This window comes from Salvelinus alpinus, chromosome 1, assembly GCF_045679555.1.
Source record: "Salvelinus alpinus chromosome 1, SLU_Salpinus.1, whole genome shotgun sequence".
Lineage (NCBI taxonomy): Eukaryota > Metazoa > Chordata > Actinopteri > Salmoniformes > Salmonidae > Salvelinus > Salvelinus alpinus.
In genome coordinates, this window is record NC_092086.1 from 100,668,875 (window position 1) to 100,689,141 (window position 20,267).

Below are 20,267 nucleotides of genomic sequence, written 5' to 3' on the forward strand. Positions count from 1 at the left end.
CTAAACACGTCCCTCTGCAACTGGATCCCGGACTTCCTGATAGGTCGCCCCTAGGTGTTAAGGGTAGGTAACAACACATCAGCCATGCTGATCCTCAACACGGGGCCCCTCAGGGGTGCGTGCTCAGTCCCCTCCTGTACTCCCTGTTCACACATGACTGCACGGCCAGGCACAACTCCAACACCATCATTAGGTTTGCCGATGGCCTGATCACCGACAACGACGAGACAGCCTATAGGGAGGAGGTCAGAGACCTGACCATGTGGTGCAAGGACAACAACCTCTCCCTCAATGTGATCAAGACAAAGGAGATGATTGTGGACTACAGAAAAAGGAGGGCCGAGCACGCCCCCATTCTCATCGACGGGGCTGTAGTGGAGCAGGTTGAGAGCTTCAAGTTCCTTGACGTCCACATCACCAACAAACTAACATGGTCCAAGCACACCAAGACAGTCGTGAAGAGGGCATGACAAAACCTATTCCCCCTCAGGAGACTGAAAAGATTTGGCATGGGTCCTCAGATCCTCAAAACGTTCTACAGCTGCACCATCGAGAGCATCCTGACGGGTTGCATCACTGCCTGGTATGGCAACTGCTCGGCCTCCGATCGCACGTCACTACAGAGGGTAGTGCGTACGGCACAGTACATCACTACCAGTCGGAGGAAGGTGTCAGAGGAAGGCCCTAAAAATTGTCAAAAACTCCTGCCGCCCTAGTCATAGACTGTTCTCTCTGCTACCGCAAGGCAAGTGGTACCGGAGCGCCAAGTCTATGTCCAAGAGGCTTCTAAACAGCTTCTACCCCCAAGCCATAAGACTCCTGAACATCTAATCAAATGGCTACCCAGACTATTTGCATTGCCCCTATTTGCTCTTTAATTATTTGTACTTTTATTTCTTATTTTTTGGTATTTCTTCTGAAAACTACATTGTTGGTTAAGGCCTTGTAAGTAAGCATTTCACTGTAAGGTCTACACTTGCTGTATTTGACACGTGTCAAATACAATTTGATTTGATAAATGTATAATTTGTACATTTCTTCATAAAAAATGTAGTTATTTATTACATTTAACTGTGTAAAACCTAGCAATACAACTTATTTCTCTGAGAGTGAGGCAGATACAGTATATAGTATTATTTGTCTCTCTGAAATGAAACCAAGTAATAGATTTTAAACAAATACATGTCTGTCATTGAACAACACCATGCCATAGTTAGATAGTGAGAAAACACACCAATCTCTATTCATAATTTCTTTAAACAATGAAGGCTATTTTACCAACATTTTTGAAAATGTATAAATAGCGTTTTGGAATTAAACTACATTTTTTGATTGTCAAATATAATTCATTTATTAGACTTACTTTGACTGAACCACTCCTCTTGTGAATGGTGATGGAAGGAAACAAATCAAAAGACAAATAAGGAAGACATTTTCAAATGGCAAATATAGCACTACAGCAATACAAACTACACACCAGAAATCACCAAATTCTACCCCTATTACATGCTTGCCAAAGTATGTGGTACATTTCACAACTCTAAGCACAAAAATCTTAACAGATCATCAAAATGGCTCATTTTTAGAAACTCTAAGCACATTTTCAATTGACCGAGTACAACAAACAAATTCACAAAGGCACTTGTTCGCTGCTCCTTTTAATTTGGATACATATTTCATCTATCTGCTTTTCAAAATACAATATTCACTTAACTTTTTATATGATTTTCTTGTAATTTGTTAACAATACAATGAACTGGGTGTGGCCTTAATTACTACATGATCATTCTCGATCAGCCAGTGTGCCTCAATAGGACAAAATAGAAAGAGTCACTCATGTGCTACCATTTGGAATTATATTGTAGTGTACAATGCACTGCTGAAATACCTGGGTTGTATGTATAATAATATACTGTTTTCCATTCATTATCTGATTTCATTGATACACTGTAAGCAGAGAGACATTAAATACTGTATCAGTTGACAAGTCACATAGAAAAGGTGATCTTGAACAGTGGTGAACCGTCATTCAGGGCAGGTGGGGTTCTGAGCCCTACCTGTTCATCCCCACCTGTTCTTTATGATATGCGACACACATTAATGTGTCACATATCAGTTTGCAAACAATGTAAAAAAATATATTTGAGTTAATAAAGCCACATACAAACATGGTCTCTTTTTTGCTTTCTTGACTAAGGCAGCTCCAAAATGCATGTGTTTCAGCCTAGCTCAGTGCTTTCTGTGGTGGTGGGGCAGCCAGTGGAAAATAGAGCGTAGCCGTTGGTAATGTTCTCTAGTTGCGCCGTGATTGGCTCAGTGTTCTGTCACTCATGAGGACACTACGTCACTGCAAAATCTACAAGGAGAGCTTGAAAATTCAAGCCCCTTGGGTGCTGCCAAAGAGTTACATTAGAAGTTCCCATCCAAGAAGGCTCAAGGTCATTGGTCACAGATAAAATGGCATCAAATCACGTTATAGTTAACGTAGCTTTGATTGGACTGATCATGTCAACATCATACTTTCAAAATCTTAGCTAGCAAGCTAGACAAGCAGTCATCATCATGAATGAAGTCAACAATCTACTGGCAAATCCTTTTCAGTCCTTGTCATATGAAGAGAAATTATAGATAAAACGTACAGTTGAAGTCGGAAGTTTACATACACCTTAGCCAAATAGATTTTAACTCTTTCACACTTCCTGACATTTAATCCTAGTAAAAATTGTTTTAGGTCAGTTAGAATCACCACTTTATTTTATGAATGTGAAATGTCAGAATAATAGTAGAGAGAGTGATATATTTCAGCTTTTATTTCTTTCATCACATTCCCAGTGGGTCAGAAGTTACATACACTCAATTAGTATTTGGTATTGCCTTTAAATTCTTTAACTTGGTGTCAAACGTTTCGGGTTGCCCTCCACAAGCTTCCCGCAATAAGTTTGGTGAATTGTGGCCCATTCCTCCAGACAGAGCTGGTGTAGAGTCAGGTTTGTAGGCCTCCTTGCTCGCACACGCTTTTTCAGTTCCGCCCACAAATTTTCTATGGGATTGAGGTCAGGGCTTAGTGATGGCCACTCCAATACCTTGACTTTGTTGTCCTTAAGCCATTTTGCCACGACTTTGGAAGTATGCCTGGGGTCATTGTCCATTTGGAAGACCCATTTGCGACCAAGCTTTAACTTCCTGACTGATGTCTTGAGATGTTGCTTCAATATATTCACATAATTTTCCTCCCTCATGATGCCATCTATTTTGTGAAGTGCACCAGTCCCTCCTGCAGCAAAGCACCCCCACAACATGATGCTGCAATCCCCTGTGCTTCACGGTTGGGATGGTGTTCTTCAGCTTGCAAGCCTCCCCCTTTTTCCTCCAAACATAACAATGGTCATTATGGCCAAACAGTTCTATTTTTGTTTCATCAGACCAGAGGAAATTTATCCAAAAAGTACGATCTTTGTCCCCATGTGCAGTTGCAAACCGTAGTCTGGCTTTTTTATGGCGGTTTTGGAGCAGTGGCTTCTTCCTTGCTGAGCGACCTTTCAGGTTATGACGATATAGGACTCGTTTTACTGTGGACATAGATACTTTTGTACCTGTTTCCTCCAGCATCTTCACAAGGTCCTTTGCTGTTGTTCTGGGATTGTTTTGCACTTTTCACACCAAAGTACGTTCATCTCTAGGAGACAGAACGTGTCTCCTTCCTGAGCGGTATGACGGCTGCGTGGTCCCATGTTGTTTATACTTGCGTACTATTGTTTGTACAGATGAACGTGGTACCTTCAGGCATTTGGAAATTGCTCCCAAGGATGAGCCAGACTTGTGGAGGTCTACAATATTTTTTCTGAGGTCTTGGCTGATTTCTTTTGATTTTCCCATGATGTCAAGCAAAGAGGCACGGAGTTTGAAGGTAGGCCTTGAAATACATCCACAGGTACACCTCCAATGGTCTCAAATTATGTCAATTAGCCTATCAGAAGCTTCTAAAGCCATGACATAATTTTCTGGAATTTTCCAAGCTGTTTAAAGGCACAGTCAACTTAGTGTATGTAAACTTCTGACCCACTAGAATTGTGATTCAGTGAAATAATCTGTCTGTTAGCAATTGTTGGAAAAATTACTTGTGTTATGCACAAAGTAGAAGTCCTAACAGACTTGCCAAAACTATAGTTTGTCAACAAGAAATTTGTGGAGTGGTTGAAAACCGAGTTTTAATGACTCCAACCTAAGTGTATGTAATCTTCCGACTTCAGCTGTATCGGTGCTCATCGGCCATTGGACATAAACATTACACAACAAGTTGGAAATTGCAAATTCAAATTCAGTGGTTTGGAAGGAATCAGTGGCTAACTGCAAGCGTTGCAAAGCAATCACTAGCCTGCTATTCAGTGGAGAAGGTCCAAGTCTGGGTTTAAGGGTCTCTTTTCCATGCTTATTAAAAGCATATGTTACACCCCTGAAAAAGGGTAGAAAGAATCACGATAGTGATACGGAATGTTTACTCATTGAACGTTTAGTGCAATCATTGTACATAAATAACACATTTTACAGAACAACAGATCTACAGGAACGATAGGTTTTGTAGGGTACAAGGCTTATTCAAATCATAACAGTATACACTGTACATCACTGAAACAAATACTGTTTTCAATATAACTGTCAAGCAAAGCTTTAACTCAGTAAACCATAACACAATTCATCAACAGGCAACAAAGTGTTTGAAAAACAACCACACAAATAACGCCGCAAAACATCTTACCAACAGCGCACACGTTCATTCACAATCGACATAAAATGGCAGCTACGTAGCAGTACCTAGCAGTACGAAGCTAGCTGCAACCGAGCACGGCTCACATTACTCTCTGCAAACCCAACCAACTTCCTCAACATGTTACTAAACAAACCTTAAACACTCTTGACATGTTATCAAGTTATTACATTTAAATTACTCTTTTTAATCATCAATAATGTACCTGAAAAAGGGTAGAAAGAATCACGATAGTGATACGGAATGTTTACTCATTGAACGTTTAGTGCAATGAGAAAAAGACCGCGAATTCTCCGTGAACTTGAGTGGAGACCAGAGCAATCGATCTCAGGCTCATAGATTAAGAGCATTTAGTAGATCACAGATTAGCACTTTTATCCACGACAACATAAAGGAATCAACATAACGTTTACACATTCCTCTCACAATTCGTACCCTTTGTATGCTTGACGGATTTTAACAGAATTATATAAATGTTATCAATCTATCAACTAATACTGACTGCATGATCTTCTTAACCTTAGATGTTTTAAGATCCTCACATACTATGAATTTACTAATACTTTTTAATGTATAACAGGCTATTAGTATTTCCTTTAACCTGTCACACATAAACATTCACATGCAACACCATGGGCCAGAAAAGGTTGAATGCATTGGCCATGCTGTCAATCCAGCATGACTTCTGCCGCATTCAAAACAACTGGAAACTCTGAACTGGGAAATCTCAGACTTCAGTGAGTTCAAGACTACTGGGAACTCAGAAGAAAAACAAGCCCCGACTGGGAAAATACGTTTTGAACGGTCATCCAACACAGAATTCTAAGTCGGGAACTCTGGCCTCTTTCTAGAGATCCAACCTGAAGATCACCGACATCATGATTCGACCTTGTTTTCTGTTTTTGTTTCCAGTTGTCTTGAAAGCACCATAAATCCAGAGAATGCCAGACTTTGATGGCAACGTTTGATGATGAAATCTGCCCACAAGAAGGACCGCCACGCCACATTCCTGTTCAAGTGAGCATAGCACAACAAGGTGAGTCCAAAAATATCTTGTATGTTGCTGCGTAAATTATGTAATTTGCCAGGGAGATACAGTGGGGCAAAAAAGTATTTAGTCAGCCACCAATTGTGCAAGTTCTCCCACTTAAAAAGATGAGAGAGGCCTTTTTGATCTTGGCCATAGTGGAGTTTGGAGTGTGACTGTTTGAGGTTGTGGACAGGTGTCTTTTATACTGATAACAAGTTCAAACAGGTGCCATTAATACAGGTAACGAGTGGAGGACAGAGGAGCCTCTTAAAGAAGAAGTTACAGGTCTGTGAGAGCCAGAAATCTTGCTTGTTTGTAGGTGACCAAATACTTATTTTCCACCATAATTTGCAAATAAATTCATAAAAAATCCTACAATGTGATTTTCTGGATTTTGTTTTCTCATTTTGTCTGTCATAGTTGAAGTGTACATATGATGAAAATTACAGGCCTCTCTCATCTTTTTAAGTGGGAGAACTTGCACAATTGGTGGCTGACTAAATACTTTTTTGCTCCACTGTATGTATAGTATAGCTAAGAAAGTAATGCTATGTGTATATTGTGTAGTAAGATGTTAGTAGCCTATGTGCCTCACCCTAATAATTTGGTACCTTTCCCACTTATAATTTCAGGCTAGGGTCTATTTTTCTCTACTTCCTGTCTGACTGACATGCCCAAAGTAAACTGCCTGTTACTGAGGCCCAGAAGCCAGGATATGCATATAACTGGTACCATTGGATATAAAACACTTTGAAGTTTTTATAAATGTTAATATAATGTATGAGACTATAACACAATTGATATGGTAGGAGAAAATCCAAAGAATGTTTTGAGAGTCCATGCTCCTACAATGGAATGCTATGGGGCATTTGCAATTCCAGCTTCCAGATTGCAATTCCTATGGCTTCCACTAGATGTCAACAGTCTTTGTTGAAGGTTTCAGGCTTGTTTCTTCCCAAACGAGGAAGAATTTAGAGTTTTGGTACTGGGAGTCAGAGTTGGAAATCAGTCTGTGCGCACGCACGATGAAGAGGACACGCACCTGCTAATTTTACTTTCCTATTGAACATACATCTTTCTGTACAAAATATTATAGTTTACTTACATTTTATGGTACCTGAGGATTAGATAGAAACGTATTTTGACTTGTTTTAACAAAGTTTAGCGGTAGCTTTTTGGATTCCTTTCTCTGCATGTTGAACGAGTGGATTACTCAAATCGATGGCACCAACTAAACAGACTTTTTGGGATATAAAGAAGGATTTTATCTAACAAAACGACCATGCATGCTGTAGCTGGGACCCTTTGGATTGCAAATCAGAGGAAGATTTTCAAAAAGTAAGTGAATATTTAATCGCTATTTGTGATTTTATGAAGCCTGTGCTGGTTGAAAAATATTTTGATGTGGGGCGCCGTCCTCAAACAATCGCATGGCATGCTTTCGCTGTAAATCCTATTGTAAATCGGACAATGCAGTTAGATGAACAAGAATTTAAGCTTTTAACCAATATAAGACACTTGTATGTACCTAGATGTTTAATATCCATAATTTTTATGATTATTTATTTGAATTGCGCGCCCTCTAATTTCACCGGAAGTTGTCGACAGGTCCCCTACTGTCCCCTAAGAAGAACTTAGCCTACTGTTCGGACTTGGTGGTGCACATGTAGCCTATAGCCTGTTTTAGAGAAATGTCATCATCGAATATTGTAAGAGCTTTCATCGTCTCTGCGTATATGCCCCCTTTATTAATCCTACGGTTCTGACTTGGTGTACAGGGAGAATACTATAAGAACAGTCCATGTTCTGAATTCTGTCGCTGTACATTTCAAAAGTACTGAACAAATAGTTAGATTGACTTAGTCCGTCTTAGCTCGCTCATTAATGACTTAATCGAAATTACGGATAGCCTCTTATCCGCTCATCGTTCCCTTATTCCATAGTTTGTATATCTCAATTGTCAGTAGAAACCACATTTGTTTAAGCAAGTCAGCCATATCAGCTATGTTTTTTTAAGGCAGTAAATTAGGCTGAATGAACTGTTTCGCTGCCAGACTAGGCTCCGCTGATAGCCGGGTGTAGCAGTGGTGAGGATTCCCTCCGTGGTGCTGAAAAGAAAGTTCTGCTGTTGGGACAGCTTTATGTAGGCCCTAACAGTTTGTGGGCACGTTTGTCACCGTTATAATGCAATTAATGTATTGTTTAGTGTTGTATTGTGTAGTGGCTTTACTGGCATGCATCCCCCCGAAAAATGGTTGCGTTTGCGCCACCAAGATTTACATGCTAAAATTGCCACTGCGCTTGAACAATGTTGCATGGGGCAGAAATAGCATACAACACCATGGTACGTTTTTACAGTAGCCAACTGCTTTACAATAGCCCTATTTCTGATTATTTGTCCTGCTTATGTACTGTATAAGGCTAATGAAACTGTAAGACTGACATATTTCTCAACATGCTCACAACCTGCCATTGGGTACATATTCTTTTTTTATATTTGTTTTATGCCTGTCAATTTATATAGTCAAATACTGTATGGAAAATAGTATTCACCATCTACTATTCTTTCTATTTAGCACTTCCAAAAGAACAGTTTTGAAATGTGTATCTTGTATTTTTTGCTATTGGATTAAAAGGTAGTTAAAATGACTGACTGTTGAGCCTAACATTATCTGATGTATTGGTGACTAAACAAAATGTGCTCATGGTATTTCACAGAAAACGTTGATATTGCATGAATGACTAAACCCCAATGAATGCACAATCAAAGATTCTGAACATAAGATAGGGGGAATTAAGTGTTATCAGTTAAGAGTTTTGTACTCAGAGTTTTTTTAATATACCACTTACATCTGAAAAATTTGCTAAAGTCTTTGACAAAAACGGTAACTGACCCTTGGGCTTTTTCCCTCTAAAACAGTCTGCCTCATTCTTCTTCTTCCCTCCTGATCCTGACCGTGGCACCTGATTGGCCACGGGTTCCTGAAATCGCTCCGCTCCTGGCACCTCTTTGTGGACGTGGTAGGAGAGGTTTCTCAGGATGCAGACACAGTTCTCTACTGACTGAGAGAGAGGAGCATAAACAACACAAAGATGCTTATCAAAGACAGAAGATGCATAGAATATAGGGAGGATCTGATTCACACATGTGGTCCAGAATACTTTTGGTTAATGTACTGATTCGCACTCCCGCCATAGTGTTTTAGTTGGAATTTACATGTGCTCAACCATGTCTGCGGTCACCTTATTGTCTGTCTCCTTGTTGGCAACCGCTGACTGTAGGGCATGGAGGAGAGCGTCCACCAGCCCCTCACACTCCCTCAGCCTCTGGCGAGCCTCTGCCCCATCTGAGCTCACATTCCTGGGACAACACAGGTCTATTAGTGGAGCGGATTAAGTTAGTATAGCGTCACTATTAGTTAGCATAGCGTCACTATTAGTTAGCATAGCGTCACTATTTGCAAGCTGTCAGTAACTCATTTACCATTACGTCCAATTTAGAAATGTCCTATTAATGGAGCAATAAACTCTCAATTACTCTTGTGTAAGGTTCCATGACCTTGTCATCTATGTAGCTGATATATTGTACCTGAGACACCCTGAGGTGTTCTTGAACACGGTTGTCCACTCTGTCTCCTGGGGTCTTGAGTGCTCAGTGAGGTCTCTCCTCCAGCCAGAGTGGGGGATGATGACCTCATCAGTCAGCGTCTGGAGCCCATGATTGATGACCATCATCTTCAGAGGCTCATGGGAGGACAGATTCCACAGGGTTCCTATACGTAAAATAATATGGATATGTAAGTTACTGTTAGTAAAGTGAGGTGGTTGGGTAATAATCAGGGTGACTCATGACCATTGCAGAGATGTTTGTACAGGACTTCTGTCATAGGCTCACTGTACCTGTGACCAACTCTGTGACCTCCATGTTACTGGACTTCCTCAGCAGTCTGACCAGGGCCGGGATGCCGTCACAGTTCTTGATGGCCACCTTGTTGTGGTGGTCTTTCCCGTAGGAGATGTTCCTCAGGGCTCCACAGGCCTTGCGGTGGACCTCGGCTTTAGGGTGGTCCAGGAGGCCCACCAGTACTGGAACCCCCTTCAGCTGCCTGACGTCCTGCTTTATGCGGTCGTTCTCGTAGCACAGGTGCTGCAAGTAGGCGGCGGCGTTGGACTTGACCGGGTCCATGGGGTGGCTGAGCATGGTGATGACCTCACTCAGGTTGGGGTCCCTCCAGCAGGGGTCCTTACGGATGCTGTCCAGGCTGACCATGCTACTGCGCTTGTGGGGGAACTGTAGCATCTGTGCCCTGGACATGGCCTGGAAGAAGGAGATGGGATCCCCATCCACCTGGGACATGAGAGCCTCCTCGTATCCACCTCTGAAAAAATATAAAGGGATGGAGGGGTTAAGTGGGGAGGGGGGGCTGAGACAAGGGAAAGAGATAGGCCTATATGTAGAGAGAGACAGACAGAAAGCACAGAAAACAATTAGATTTTATTTGTTGAACAATTACTGTTATTTGCTCAGGTATTTTCTCTGAACAGTTGTGCAAACAGACATTTTATCTTCACAGCCTGAGTTCCTGGTATATGGAGAGAAAGAGGGAGAGCAAAAGATAGGGAAAGAGAGACAGAGGTAGAGGGAGGAGAGATGGTGTCCAGTAGCCTCTGTAAACAGCTCATTCACAGCTTATGAGCTGAGGAAAGTGCTGCTGTCAGTCAGTAATACAGGTGAAACCTTATTTATCGACTGGTGGCAGGCAGCTTCCCCTGATTGATACCACATGCTCCTAATCTGCTGGTCATCTGTCTCGCCCTCCTCACCATGTTGACACCACAGGGACTACTGCAGCTAGCAGCTCCTACTGGGGCACACTGCTATGGAATGCAATATGGACATTGACAGGTTCTAATCCATATTGAGCTGAAATAATGTGTTGAGTTGTATGGTATGATTCTCTAGTCTCCTCTTTTGGAAATGTGTTCATAAACTACATACAAGCAATTGAATCAGATTTTGAGGGTCAGTGTGTATGATGAAGAGTTCTCTCTTCACTGAAAACAGCATTTATGCAGATAATGATAGAGTATATGACTCCTCTTCTATTTGTCAGTAGCAAACGTTACACAGAATATGCCCTCATTTTTCGAATGACTACCTACACACAGCGAAAATCAATGCCCTGTCTTGAAGAAAGCATTAGCTTTTGTTAAGGGTAAACTCATTTACAGAGAGGGTATTGATATTTGTGTTGTAAAAATGTAATGTTCTTTTACTATTGTCCATCCTCTGAGTTCAAATAACTCACCAGTCTTATTAGCTTGGATCTGCTGCTATGGAGTTCTGCTGTCATGCTTGTGCCTAACTAGCTAGCCCATATCCTAACCTGGTTCTGGAAGGTTCCCTCAGGAGCTCCATGGTAGTGATGGGTCTGAGCTGGTGGATTCCACCCAGGGTGTCGTCCCCTGGTCCTTCCTTCCCGGTTTGGTTGGTCAGGCCCACCTGGCCGTAGATGTCCCTGGAGAGGGGCAGGGTGTAGTGACCCCCAGGCTGGGGCTGGTAGTTCCTGGAGGGCCAGTAGGTGTGGAGGGAGCTCTGGTGGACACCACCTCGAGACAGGCTGCCATACCCAGCACACATGCCACCCCCCAGGCCAGGAAAGCGAGGGTCAGGGAGGGTGTAGGCGCTGTTCTGCCCTTCAGGCTTCTCTGTCTGGGGCTCACTGATGGTGTTGTTGTAGGGAGGAGGGAGAGTGTTGGTGGTAACAGTGGTTGTGATAGGGGTTGTGAGAGCCTCAGAGGAGTGTTGGCCGTTGGTTAGAGGACTGGGCTTCAGAGATGGGTCGTCTGAAACCAAGGGGATCTGGGGAACCGGGGGAGGCTGCGGTGCTGGGGGAAGCTGGGGGGCGGGGGTGTCTGGAGTGCCCAGAGTGTCTGCCTGGTCACTCCCCAGTTCAACAGCCTTGGGGTCCTGTAGAGAGGAAGTCACACAGTTAATCTCAGTACATCTGTCAGACTCAGTCTTACTATAGGATCTAATAATCCCATCTCCAGTCCAACCAATGAGACTACATTCTCAACCTGCGCTCAGTGCCTCAAACTATGTTTATCACTATTACGACACCACTAGTACATCTACCACCAAAACTACTACTATAATTCTTTTCCCACCAGCAGAGAACACAAAATGGCACAGTTTGATAAACATTTAACTCTCCATTAAACAAAACAAGAATCCCCCACCAGCTCTTGTCTCACAGGAATGATCCATCATTTTTATTCCAGCAGATTTCTGGCTTTGAGGTGGGCCAGTAAATAAAGAATTCTGTTTGACTGCCAGTGAAATTGTATTTCCCTAGAGTTTAGATTGGACTGTGATGAAACAAGCTGAGGTCCAGCTAGTAGTGTTGAGTACTACAGTAAACTGCAGAAAATGTAAATGGTCTGTTTGATAGAACAAGGTCAACATATAATCAGTGTTTTTATCTTGCACCACTACAAATATGATGTAAATATGTATGAAGTCAGATGACTCAAATAGTCTGACTCAGATGTATAGTACACCACATGGCCAAAAGTATATGGACACTGCTTCAAATTAGTAGATTTGGCTATTTCAGCCACATCCGTTGCTGACAGGTGTATAAAATCGAGCACATAGCCATGCAATCTCCATAGACAAACACTGGCAGCAGTAGAATGGCCCGTACTGAAGAGCTCAGTGACTTTCAACATAGCACCGTCATAGGATGACACCTTTCCAACAAGTCAGTTTTTAAAAATTTTGCCCTGCTAGAGCTACCCCGGTCAACTGTAAGTGTTGTCATTGTGAAGTGTAAACATCTAGGAGCAACAACGGCTCAGCCGCAAAGTGGTAGGCCACACAAGCTCACAGAACTGGACCGCTCACTACCGAGCGGTATCTCTGGAAGCAACGTCAGCACAAGAACTGTTCATCGGGAGCTTCATGAAATGGGTTTCCATGGCCGAGCAGCCACACACAAGCCTAAGATCACCATGTGCAATGCCAAGCGTCGGCTGGAGGGGTGTAAAGCTCGCCGCCATTAGACTCTGGAGCAGTGGAAACACATTCTCTGGAGTGATGAATCACGCTTCACCATCTGGCAGTCCGACGGACAAATCTGGGTTTGGCAGACACCAGGAGAACACTACCTGCCCCAATGTATAGTGCCAACTGTCAAGTTTGGTGTAGGAAGAATAATGGTCTGGAGCTGTTTTTCATGTTTCGGTGAAGGGAAATCCTAATGCTACAGCATTCAATGACATTCAAGACGATTCTATGCTTCCAACTTTGTGGCAACAGTTTGGGGAAGGCCCTTTCCTGTTTCAGCATGACAATGCCACGTGCACAAAGCGAGGTCCATACAGAAATATTTCGTTGGGATTGGTGTGGAAGAACTTGACTGGCCTGCACAGAGCCATGACCTCAACCCCGCCAAACACCTTTGGGAGGAGTTGGAATGCCGACTGCGAGTCAGGCCTAATCGCCCAACATCAGTGGCCGACCTCACTCATGTTCTTATGGCTGAATGGTAGCAAGTCCCTGCAGCAATGTTCCAACATCTAGTGGAAAGCCTTCCCGGAAGAGTTGAGGCTGTTATAGCAGCAAAGGGGTGACCAACTCCATATTAATGCCCATGATTTTGGAATGAGATGTTCGACAAGCAGGTGTCCACATACTTTTGGTCATGTAGTGTATGAATGTGGAAATAGTAGCCATTCTCTACACTAGGATAAGCTTTGGGGCCTTCTCTGTTAGCTGCTACTTCCCCAAGAAAAATTGTGTCAGCCTGGCACGCACCAGCCTTCAGTTCAAAAAGCTATGGCCATTAAATGTACATTCTGTTGAATTGCAATTCGTCTCTGGCGGATGGCTCAGATTAAAATCATGGCTCACCAGGGCTGCAGATGAAAAACACAGTCCAACAGGAAATTGTTTATTATTGTTTCCCATTGTTCTGGGATAAATCTTAATGCACAGAGATAGGGTGTTTTATAGGACATATAATGAAGGAGTAATCCATGCTTCAGATTACAGTGGAGCAGAGAATGATTACAGTATGATCCTGGGGGAAATGACAGCTGATTGCTAAATTAGGGAATTAAAGCAAGCATTATATAGGGGATATGGGTGATAAATGAGGTAATTAAAGTAAGCATTATATAGGGGATATGGGTGATAAATTAGGTAATTAAAGTAAGCATTATATAGGGGAAATGAGTGATAAATTAAGTAATTAAAGTAAGCATTGTACAGGGGATAAAGACCTCTGCCTCTGAGTATTGTGTCTCTGTAGTGGAACTGCCATTGGTGGAGGTGACCACGGAAGTGTTGGAGGTGGGTGTGTCCAGGTCATCGTCTGCAGGCAATGGATGCTCCACCGGGGGCTCCTTGGGCTCCAGGATCATGGCCCCCAGAGAGGAGGGCCCCTCTGGGATCTGCTCCTACACAACAGGAGAAAGAGTTAGCTACACACTCAGACTCCTACACAACAGACATGGCACGCACAGCAAAGGGAAGAGATTTAGTTAGAGACATCCTACTCCTACAGACCAAGTGCAGAAGAGAAAGTTTCACAGAGAGAGAGAGAGGGCTCAGTACCCTTTGTAAAGAGAGGGAGGAATACAGACATGAACTAAAGGTGACAGGCCCGGTGAGAGCAGGAGAGGGTATTATCTAAATGTGAGAATGAGCTCCACCTGTTTAATTAAAGTGCGGCGGTTTGATTTCTCCTGAGACCCTCTCGCCCCGTGGACCAATCTGCTACTGCCATTCTGCTGACCTTTCACTTCCCCTGCTGACTGCTCGCAATTGTTCATTTTTAAGCCCTCGCTTTCAACCACCCACCTCACTGTATAGGCTATAGAGCAAGGCCATAAAACTATTCAGAACTTCCACACTGATGTGTGGCCATGTATGGGGAATGGAAAAGAGTAGAGAATGCTATAGTAATCAGGGTTGGCACTAGCCCACCACCTCGTGGGCAAAACATTTTAGTGGCCCCCCTCTTGACGGCAGAGAGAAAAATGTTACGTTTTCAAGTTAATTTCCTGTAATTCTACACATTTTTCCATGACTTATGCCATGTTAATATGATATCTGAGTGAGAGTAACTAAGAAAATCAATGGGGTACCCTAGAGGTCAGGGCCCCTGGGCACATGCCCTTCGTGCCTGGTCGGTAATTCAGCCATGATTACTACAAGTTTAGATAGTTGGGTAGACTACCTTACCAATCAAAAAATAGCTGACATGAGCTAATTGAATGACTGACATAACAAGAGGGACTGCTGATGCACAACCATTTTTTTATTACACCTTGTGTATTCTATTATTCTTTTTTTACCCCTATTTCTCCCAATTTGGTAGTTACTGTCTTGTCCCACCACTCACTGCCATGCGTACTCCGAAACATGACCCTGCCAAGCCACACTGCTCCTTGACACACTGCTCGCTTAACCCGGAAGCCAGCCCCACCAATGTGCCGGAGGAAACACCATACAACTGGTGATACGAATCAGTGTGCATGCACCCGGCCTGCCACAAGGAGTTGCTAGAGCGCGATGGGACAAGGACATCCTGGCTGGCCAAACCCTCCCCTAACCCGGACGACTCTGTGCCAATTGTACACCACTTTATGGGTCTCCCGGTTGCGGCCGGCTGTGACAAAGTCCGGGATCAAACCCAGATCTGTAGTGTGCTGTGCTGTGACTGTACTGTGATGCAGTGCCTTTAGAGTGCTGCGCCACTCGGTAGGCCGTATTCTACTATTCTAACGCTCAACAGTAAATTGAGTCCCCGACTGAGTTCCTAAACTGGTTGGGGGCCCCCTAGCAGCCGGGGGCCCTAGCCAACCACCTATGTCACTTGTGCCTAGGGCCGGCCCGGGTAGTAATTGTGGAGGTTCAGATGCTGATAGAGTTGATGTGTTAAAAGATTAATGAGGAGAAATGTTTTGGCATAATTACTGAGATATAACAATGTCCTGCCTTTAATCAGCCCTTTCCATCCAGTAGCTAGCCTCAGGCATACAGGGTAATTTAGTTATGTATGCTTATTTACTTCAAGAAGAAACTAACACACTGGTTTAACAACGTTGTTTGCACGTCATTTCAACTAAATAACGTTGAACCAACGTGGAATAGATGTTGAATTGACATCTGTGCCCAGTGGGATTGTAGTTTTCCCCAAAACAAGGATTTATTAAATATAGAACATAAACAACTTAAAATGGGTCTATAAATAGACTAAAGAGGCATAAAATAAGAACATAATGACCCATAATAAATGTTTCCATGTTTTTGCTTAATACTCTTTAGACAAGGACAATTCGGTTTTGATCACATACTAAAGCCCAAGAGTGTCTGAATCTGAGATCTTAGTCAATAGGATCATCATTAGAACCACATTCACCATGAGGGAGAATTTAGATTTATGTGCCAATATCTCTTGCAAGCCAGCAGATAATCTGTCAACATAAAAATCACCGCATCATATCTCACCATACTAAATGAAAGTCCTCTCAATCCTACTGTGCAGAAACAAATGAGAATACCAGGTTGCTCGTCTTATTGAAACATACTAGAACTGAATTCAGCAGTATTCCAACTTCATGAAGCAATATGTAAAATAGTCCACATAAAATCCAAAGGTTTAATAGTGGGGGCCTGAATGTAAAATAGTCCACAGAATGTGGAGCAGGAGGTATAATAATAATGGATAACTCATTAATGCAATGGGAGAGCTCGATTCACTCGCAGCCTCCATTTCCCAAACATACAATGTCAAACATGAGAGCCCTCATCTTCATGCAAATACGTTTGTCAGAGTAGAGAGAGAGAAGGAGAGATGAAAGCCCAATGGTTGTCACACAGCAGAGAGAGAGAGAGGAAGAGAGAGCGAGAGAAAGAAAGAGTGAGAGAAAGAGAGCCAAAGAGAGAGAGAGACAGAGCGAAAGAGAGAGAGAGCCAAAGAGAGGAAAGGACAGGAGATGATGCAGGCTTAAACAGCCTTGGAGGGATGAATGACTGGAGGTATTGCAAAGCAGAGGTAAATGAATAGCTGGGTGGCTAGGAATAGGCAGGGTATCTCTGTTCGCTAAAGGAAGGCTTGATGGAGGGCTTGAGCGATGGTAATAGGGTTTGAAAGCGGGATAGAGGGATAGATAGTGAGGTTAGGGACTTGTGAAAAAAATCACACCTGGCCCTGTTTTTAGATTAGACTTCCAACAAATCTTTCAGACACTGTGCAGCCATACCTCCATTTGACCAGCCATCACTTATCATCAAACACTCAAAGCACTCATCCATCCATAGAACACTGTTCAACTACCATATCTTTTCCTCCATCACATCAAATAAATATCCTCATATTCCTTAATCTACAGCCTGTATTTGCTGTTTACCAATGAGATTAATTAGATAGATGTTAGAGGCACTGAAGCAGGGGACAAAGTGACACGATTAGTGCCTTGTTACATTCAGCTGTCCAATGGGGGCTGACTGCACGACAGTATAGCGGAAAGGCCCACAGTCTGATCTTCTGCTGAGTGAGTTCAGATTTAGTCGCCGGGTCAAGGGCACTTCAGACGCAAGCCACATTTAATACTTGTCACAACCTCATTTTGATAGATGAATCATGCTGCCCTCTATCCCGGTATTAATGCAGATCAGAGGAGAAACTGTGATCCTGTTGGAATTAACACTGACAATGCAGTCAATTTGGGTTCATCAGATAGAGGAGAGAGAAATGTGTATTGCTCCAGTACTTGATGTCAAATGAACGTGTGCACAAAATGTATGTAAATACAGTAATCATCTGTCATAATAGATATACTCCCAGGGTTCATAATTAGACAGGATCAGAGCAAGAAGATTACTTGTTTTTGTGCTGTAATGCAGCCAAGATGTGGGAGGAAAACATTTTCTGTCCACATTACACAAACACAGCATTGTCCAATCTCCCAGCACAGCGATGCGTAAGCCATTTATGAAATGCTCTTATCCAGAGCAATTAGGGTTAAGTGCCTTGCTCAAGGGTACAACGACAGATTATTGGAGATTCAAACAAGCAATCTTTTGGTTACTAGCCCAACACACTTAATTGCTAGGTGATCTGCCGCCATTAGGATTTCCCATCTTATTCACTGCGGTGCCAAGACTAATTTCCATTGAGAATAAGGACAGGACACCTCTCATCCCTTGTGTTTGTCTGTGCAGGATGCAGGAAACAGGAAGCAGGTGGCAGGAAGCCCCCTGGTGCACAAACAATGAAATACTGCATGGTCATATTTAATGTCATTCTAACTTGCAGTTTCTGGCTGGCCAACCTGGTCTCAGAGCATTTTGTATTATTCTGTATGTTAATCCAAGACACTGTTACGTTTGGTATGGTTACATAAGACAGATACAAACGGCTGCATGGATGGGTGGGTGGGCATATAACCTGAACATCTAGCAACCTGGGGTGGATGGGTGGGTGTATAACACAAATGTCTAGCAACCCAAAGGTTACAAGTTCAAATCTCATCACGGGCAACTTTAGCTAATTAGCAACTTTGCAACTACATAGCATGTTAGCTAACCATAACTTTAACCCCTTAACCTAACTGCTAAACTTAACCCTAACGTTAACGAGCTAGAAAGAATTCATAACATATCATACGTTTTGCAAATTCGTAACATATCATACGTTTTGCAAATTCGTAACGTATTGTACGTTTCGCAAATTCATAACATATAATACCAATTGTAATTTACAACATATCATACGAAATAGGTGATGGACATCCAGAAATTAATACATACCATACCATACAAAACATAACATATCATATTATATTAAATGGAGTGTCTCGAATTTACATTCAGAATAATGCAAAATGCTCTGAGACCAGGTTGGGCTGGCGGTGTGTTTGGTGGTTGGCTGGCTGGCTGGCGGTGTGCTGGGTGTAAAAGCGTATGAAGCAGCAGCAGCACATTCCCCTGTGGGTGGTTATCACTCAGCCTCCTCTCATAATGTTACCATGATTAACAGCCTCTCCATATGGCCTGCAGTATACACACTGAGCAGAGGTGTTAACAGCATGTCCCTGAGCACACACGAGGAATGGGAAACTGCAACACACTGATCTGAGAGGAGACAATAATGCTTTCCCCTTCATGAAACAAGCATAGCATACAGAATACAGCACAGCTGTGGATGGGGCTCCTGTAGGGAAAGCATCAGAGGGAAAATAGGGAGGATAGAGAAGAGAAAACAAATACTAAATCAAAACACTTACCCCTTTCACCTCTGCAGGCATTGCCAAATCCCTTTGATTTGCTTCCCCAACAAATGATGGACAGAATCAGTCCTCTGTGAGATGAGACCACTGCGTCTGTTTCCCCCCTTCTGCTATTTTCTGCCTTGACTTTCCCTGCGAGTGTGGAGGCAGTTCAGACATGAGCAACCATCCTTCCTCCCGGACTCTCAATAACGCACATACGCGCGTAGGCACATGCACACGCTCTCTCTCTCTCTCACACACACACACACACACATAGACACACACATATGGACACACTGGCACACACTCTCTCACACATTCACACAGTGGGCTCAGATGAATGCTGCACTTTCCCTCGTGAAAGAGATGCTGAATCAACAACAAAAAGGCAACCTCATCACTACACAACCCTCTCTGCTGTCATAGAAACAAACAGCTGTATCCAAGTTCTGGGTTAGTAGCAAGATGGTGGTTAAATCACACCTAAAGAAACACTGCTAAATACTGCTATATAAACGCTGATTACATAGTTGTAAAGACCAGTAATCTGTATGCTCTGTATACTCTCTCGCCCAAGCAGAGAGAAACAGTGAAACACACACACACACACACACACACACACACACACACATTTCCCTCTGGGCTGACAAACAGATGCAGCTGGAGCAAGGAGAAGGCTGGCTGCACTAGCCCAGCCCTGTCACCCACGTGCAGGACAGACCGAGGGAGGGATATAGGGAAAAAGGGGATGGAGGGAGAGAAGGATGGAGGGATGGAGGAGAGGAGGAGAGGAAGGACACTCTGGGTACAGCAGGAAAAGAGAGCCCCACATACCGAGATAGCAGCCTCCAGTAAAACTAGACATTTGCATGTAATTAAATGATACAACATTACATTTGAATATTAAACCCACTCATCTAAAGAGACACTAAAATCCTCCCCCTATAGTGCTCTGTGAAAACATGCCTTGCACCATAGAGTGATGTAAGCTCCAACTCATGGTCAGTGAAATGCAAATGCAAAACAGAAAGCTACACATAGTGAACAAAATATGTTTGTCATTGATTTGAATATTACAGTAATAGGATTTTTTTTATTTAACCTTTATTTAACTAGGCAGTAATAGGATGGCTTAAAGGTTCAATGCAGCCGTTTTTATCTCAATATCAAATAACTTCTGGATAT

The 20,267-nt window shown here is 42.9% G+C and overlaps 1 protein-coding gene across 4 annotated transcripts in view; it reads right to left on the reverse strand.

Annotated features, from left to right (window-relative positions):
- Positions 1-19,611, reverse strand: part of LOC139536650 (splicing regulator ARVCF-like) — a 50,408-nt gene extending 30,797 nt beyond the window's left edge. Inside the window, exons 1-8 of one of the 4 annotated variants that reach the window (XM_071337285.1) lie at positions 19,098-19,611; positions 14,085-14,261; positions 11,183-11,766; positions 9,696-10,243; positions 9,385-9,568; positions 9,039-9,156; positions 8,690-8,858; positions 1,364-1,381 (exon numbers count right to left, since the gene is read on the reverse strand). In XM_071337285.1, coding sequence (XP_071193386.1) covers positions 1,364-1,381; positions 8,690-8,858; positions 9,039-9,156; positions 9,385-9,568; positions 9,696-10,243; positions 11,183-11,766; positions 14,085-14,261; positions 19,098-19,118 — 1,819 coding nt within the window. In that variant the 5' untranslated portion in view covers positions 19,119-19,611. The remainder of the gene's footprint in view (positions 1-1,363; positions 1,382-8,689; positions 8,859-9,038; positions 9,157-9,384; positions 9,569-9,695; positions 10,244-11,182; positions 11,767-14,084; positions 14,262-19,097) is intronic. The other 3 variants (XM_071337296.1, XM_071337287.1, XM_071337292.1) reach the window with 3 other exon arrangements.
- Positions 19,612-20,267: the final 656 nt, after the last annotated feature.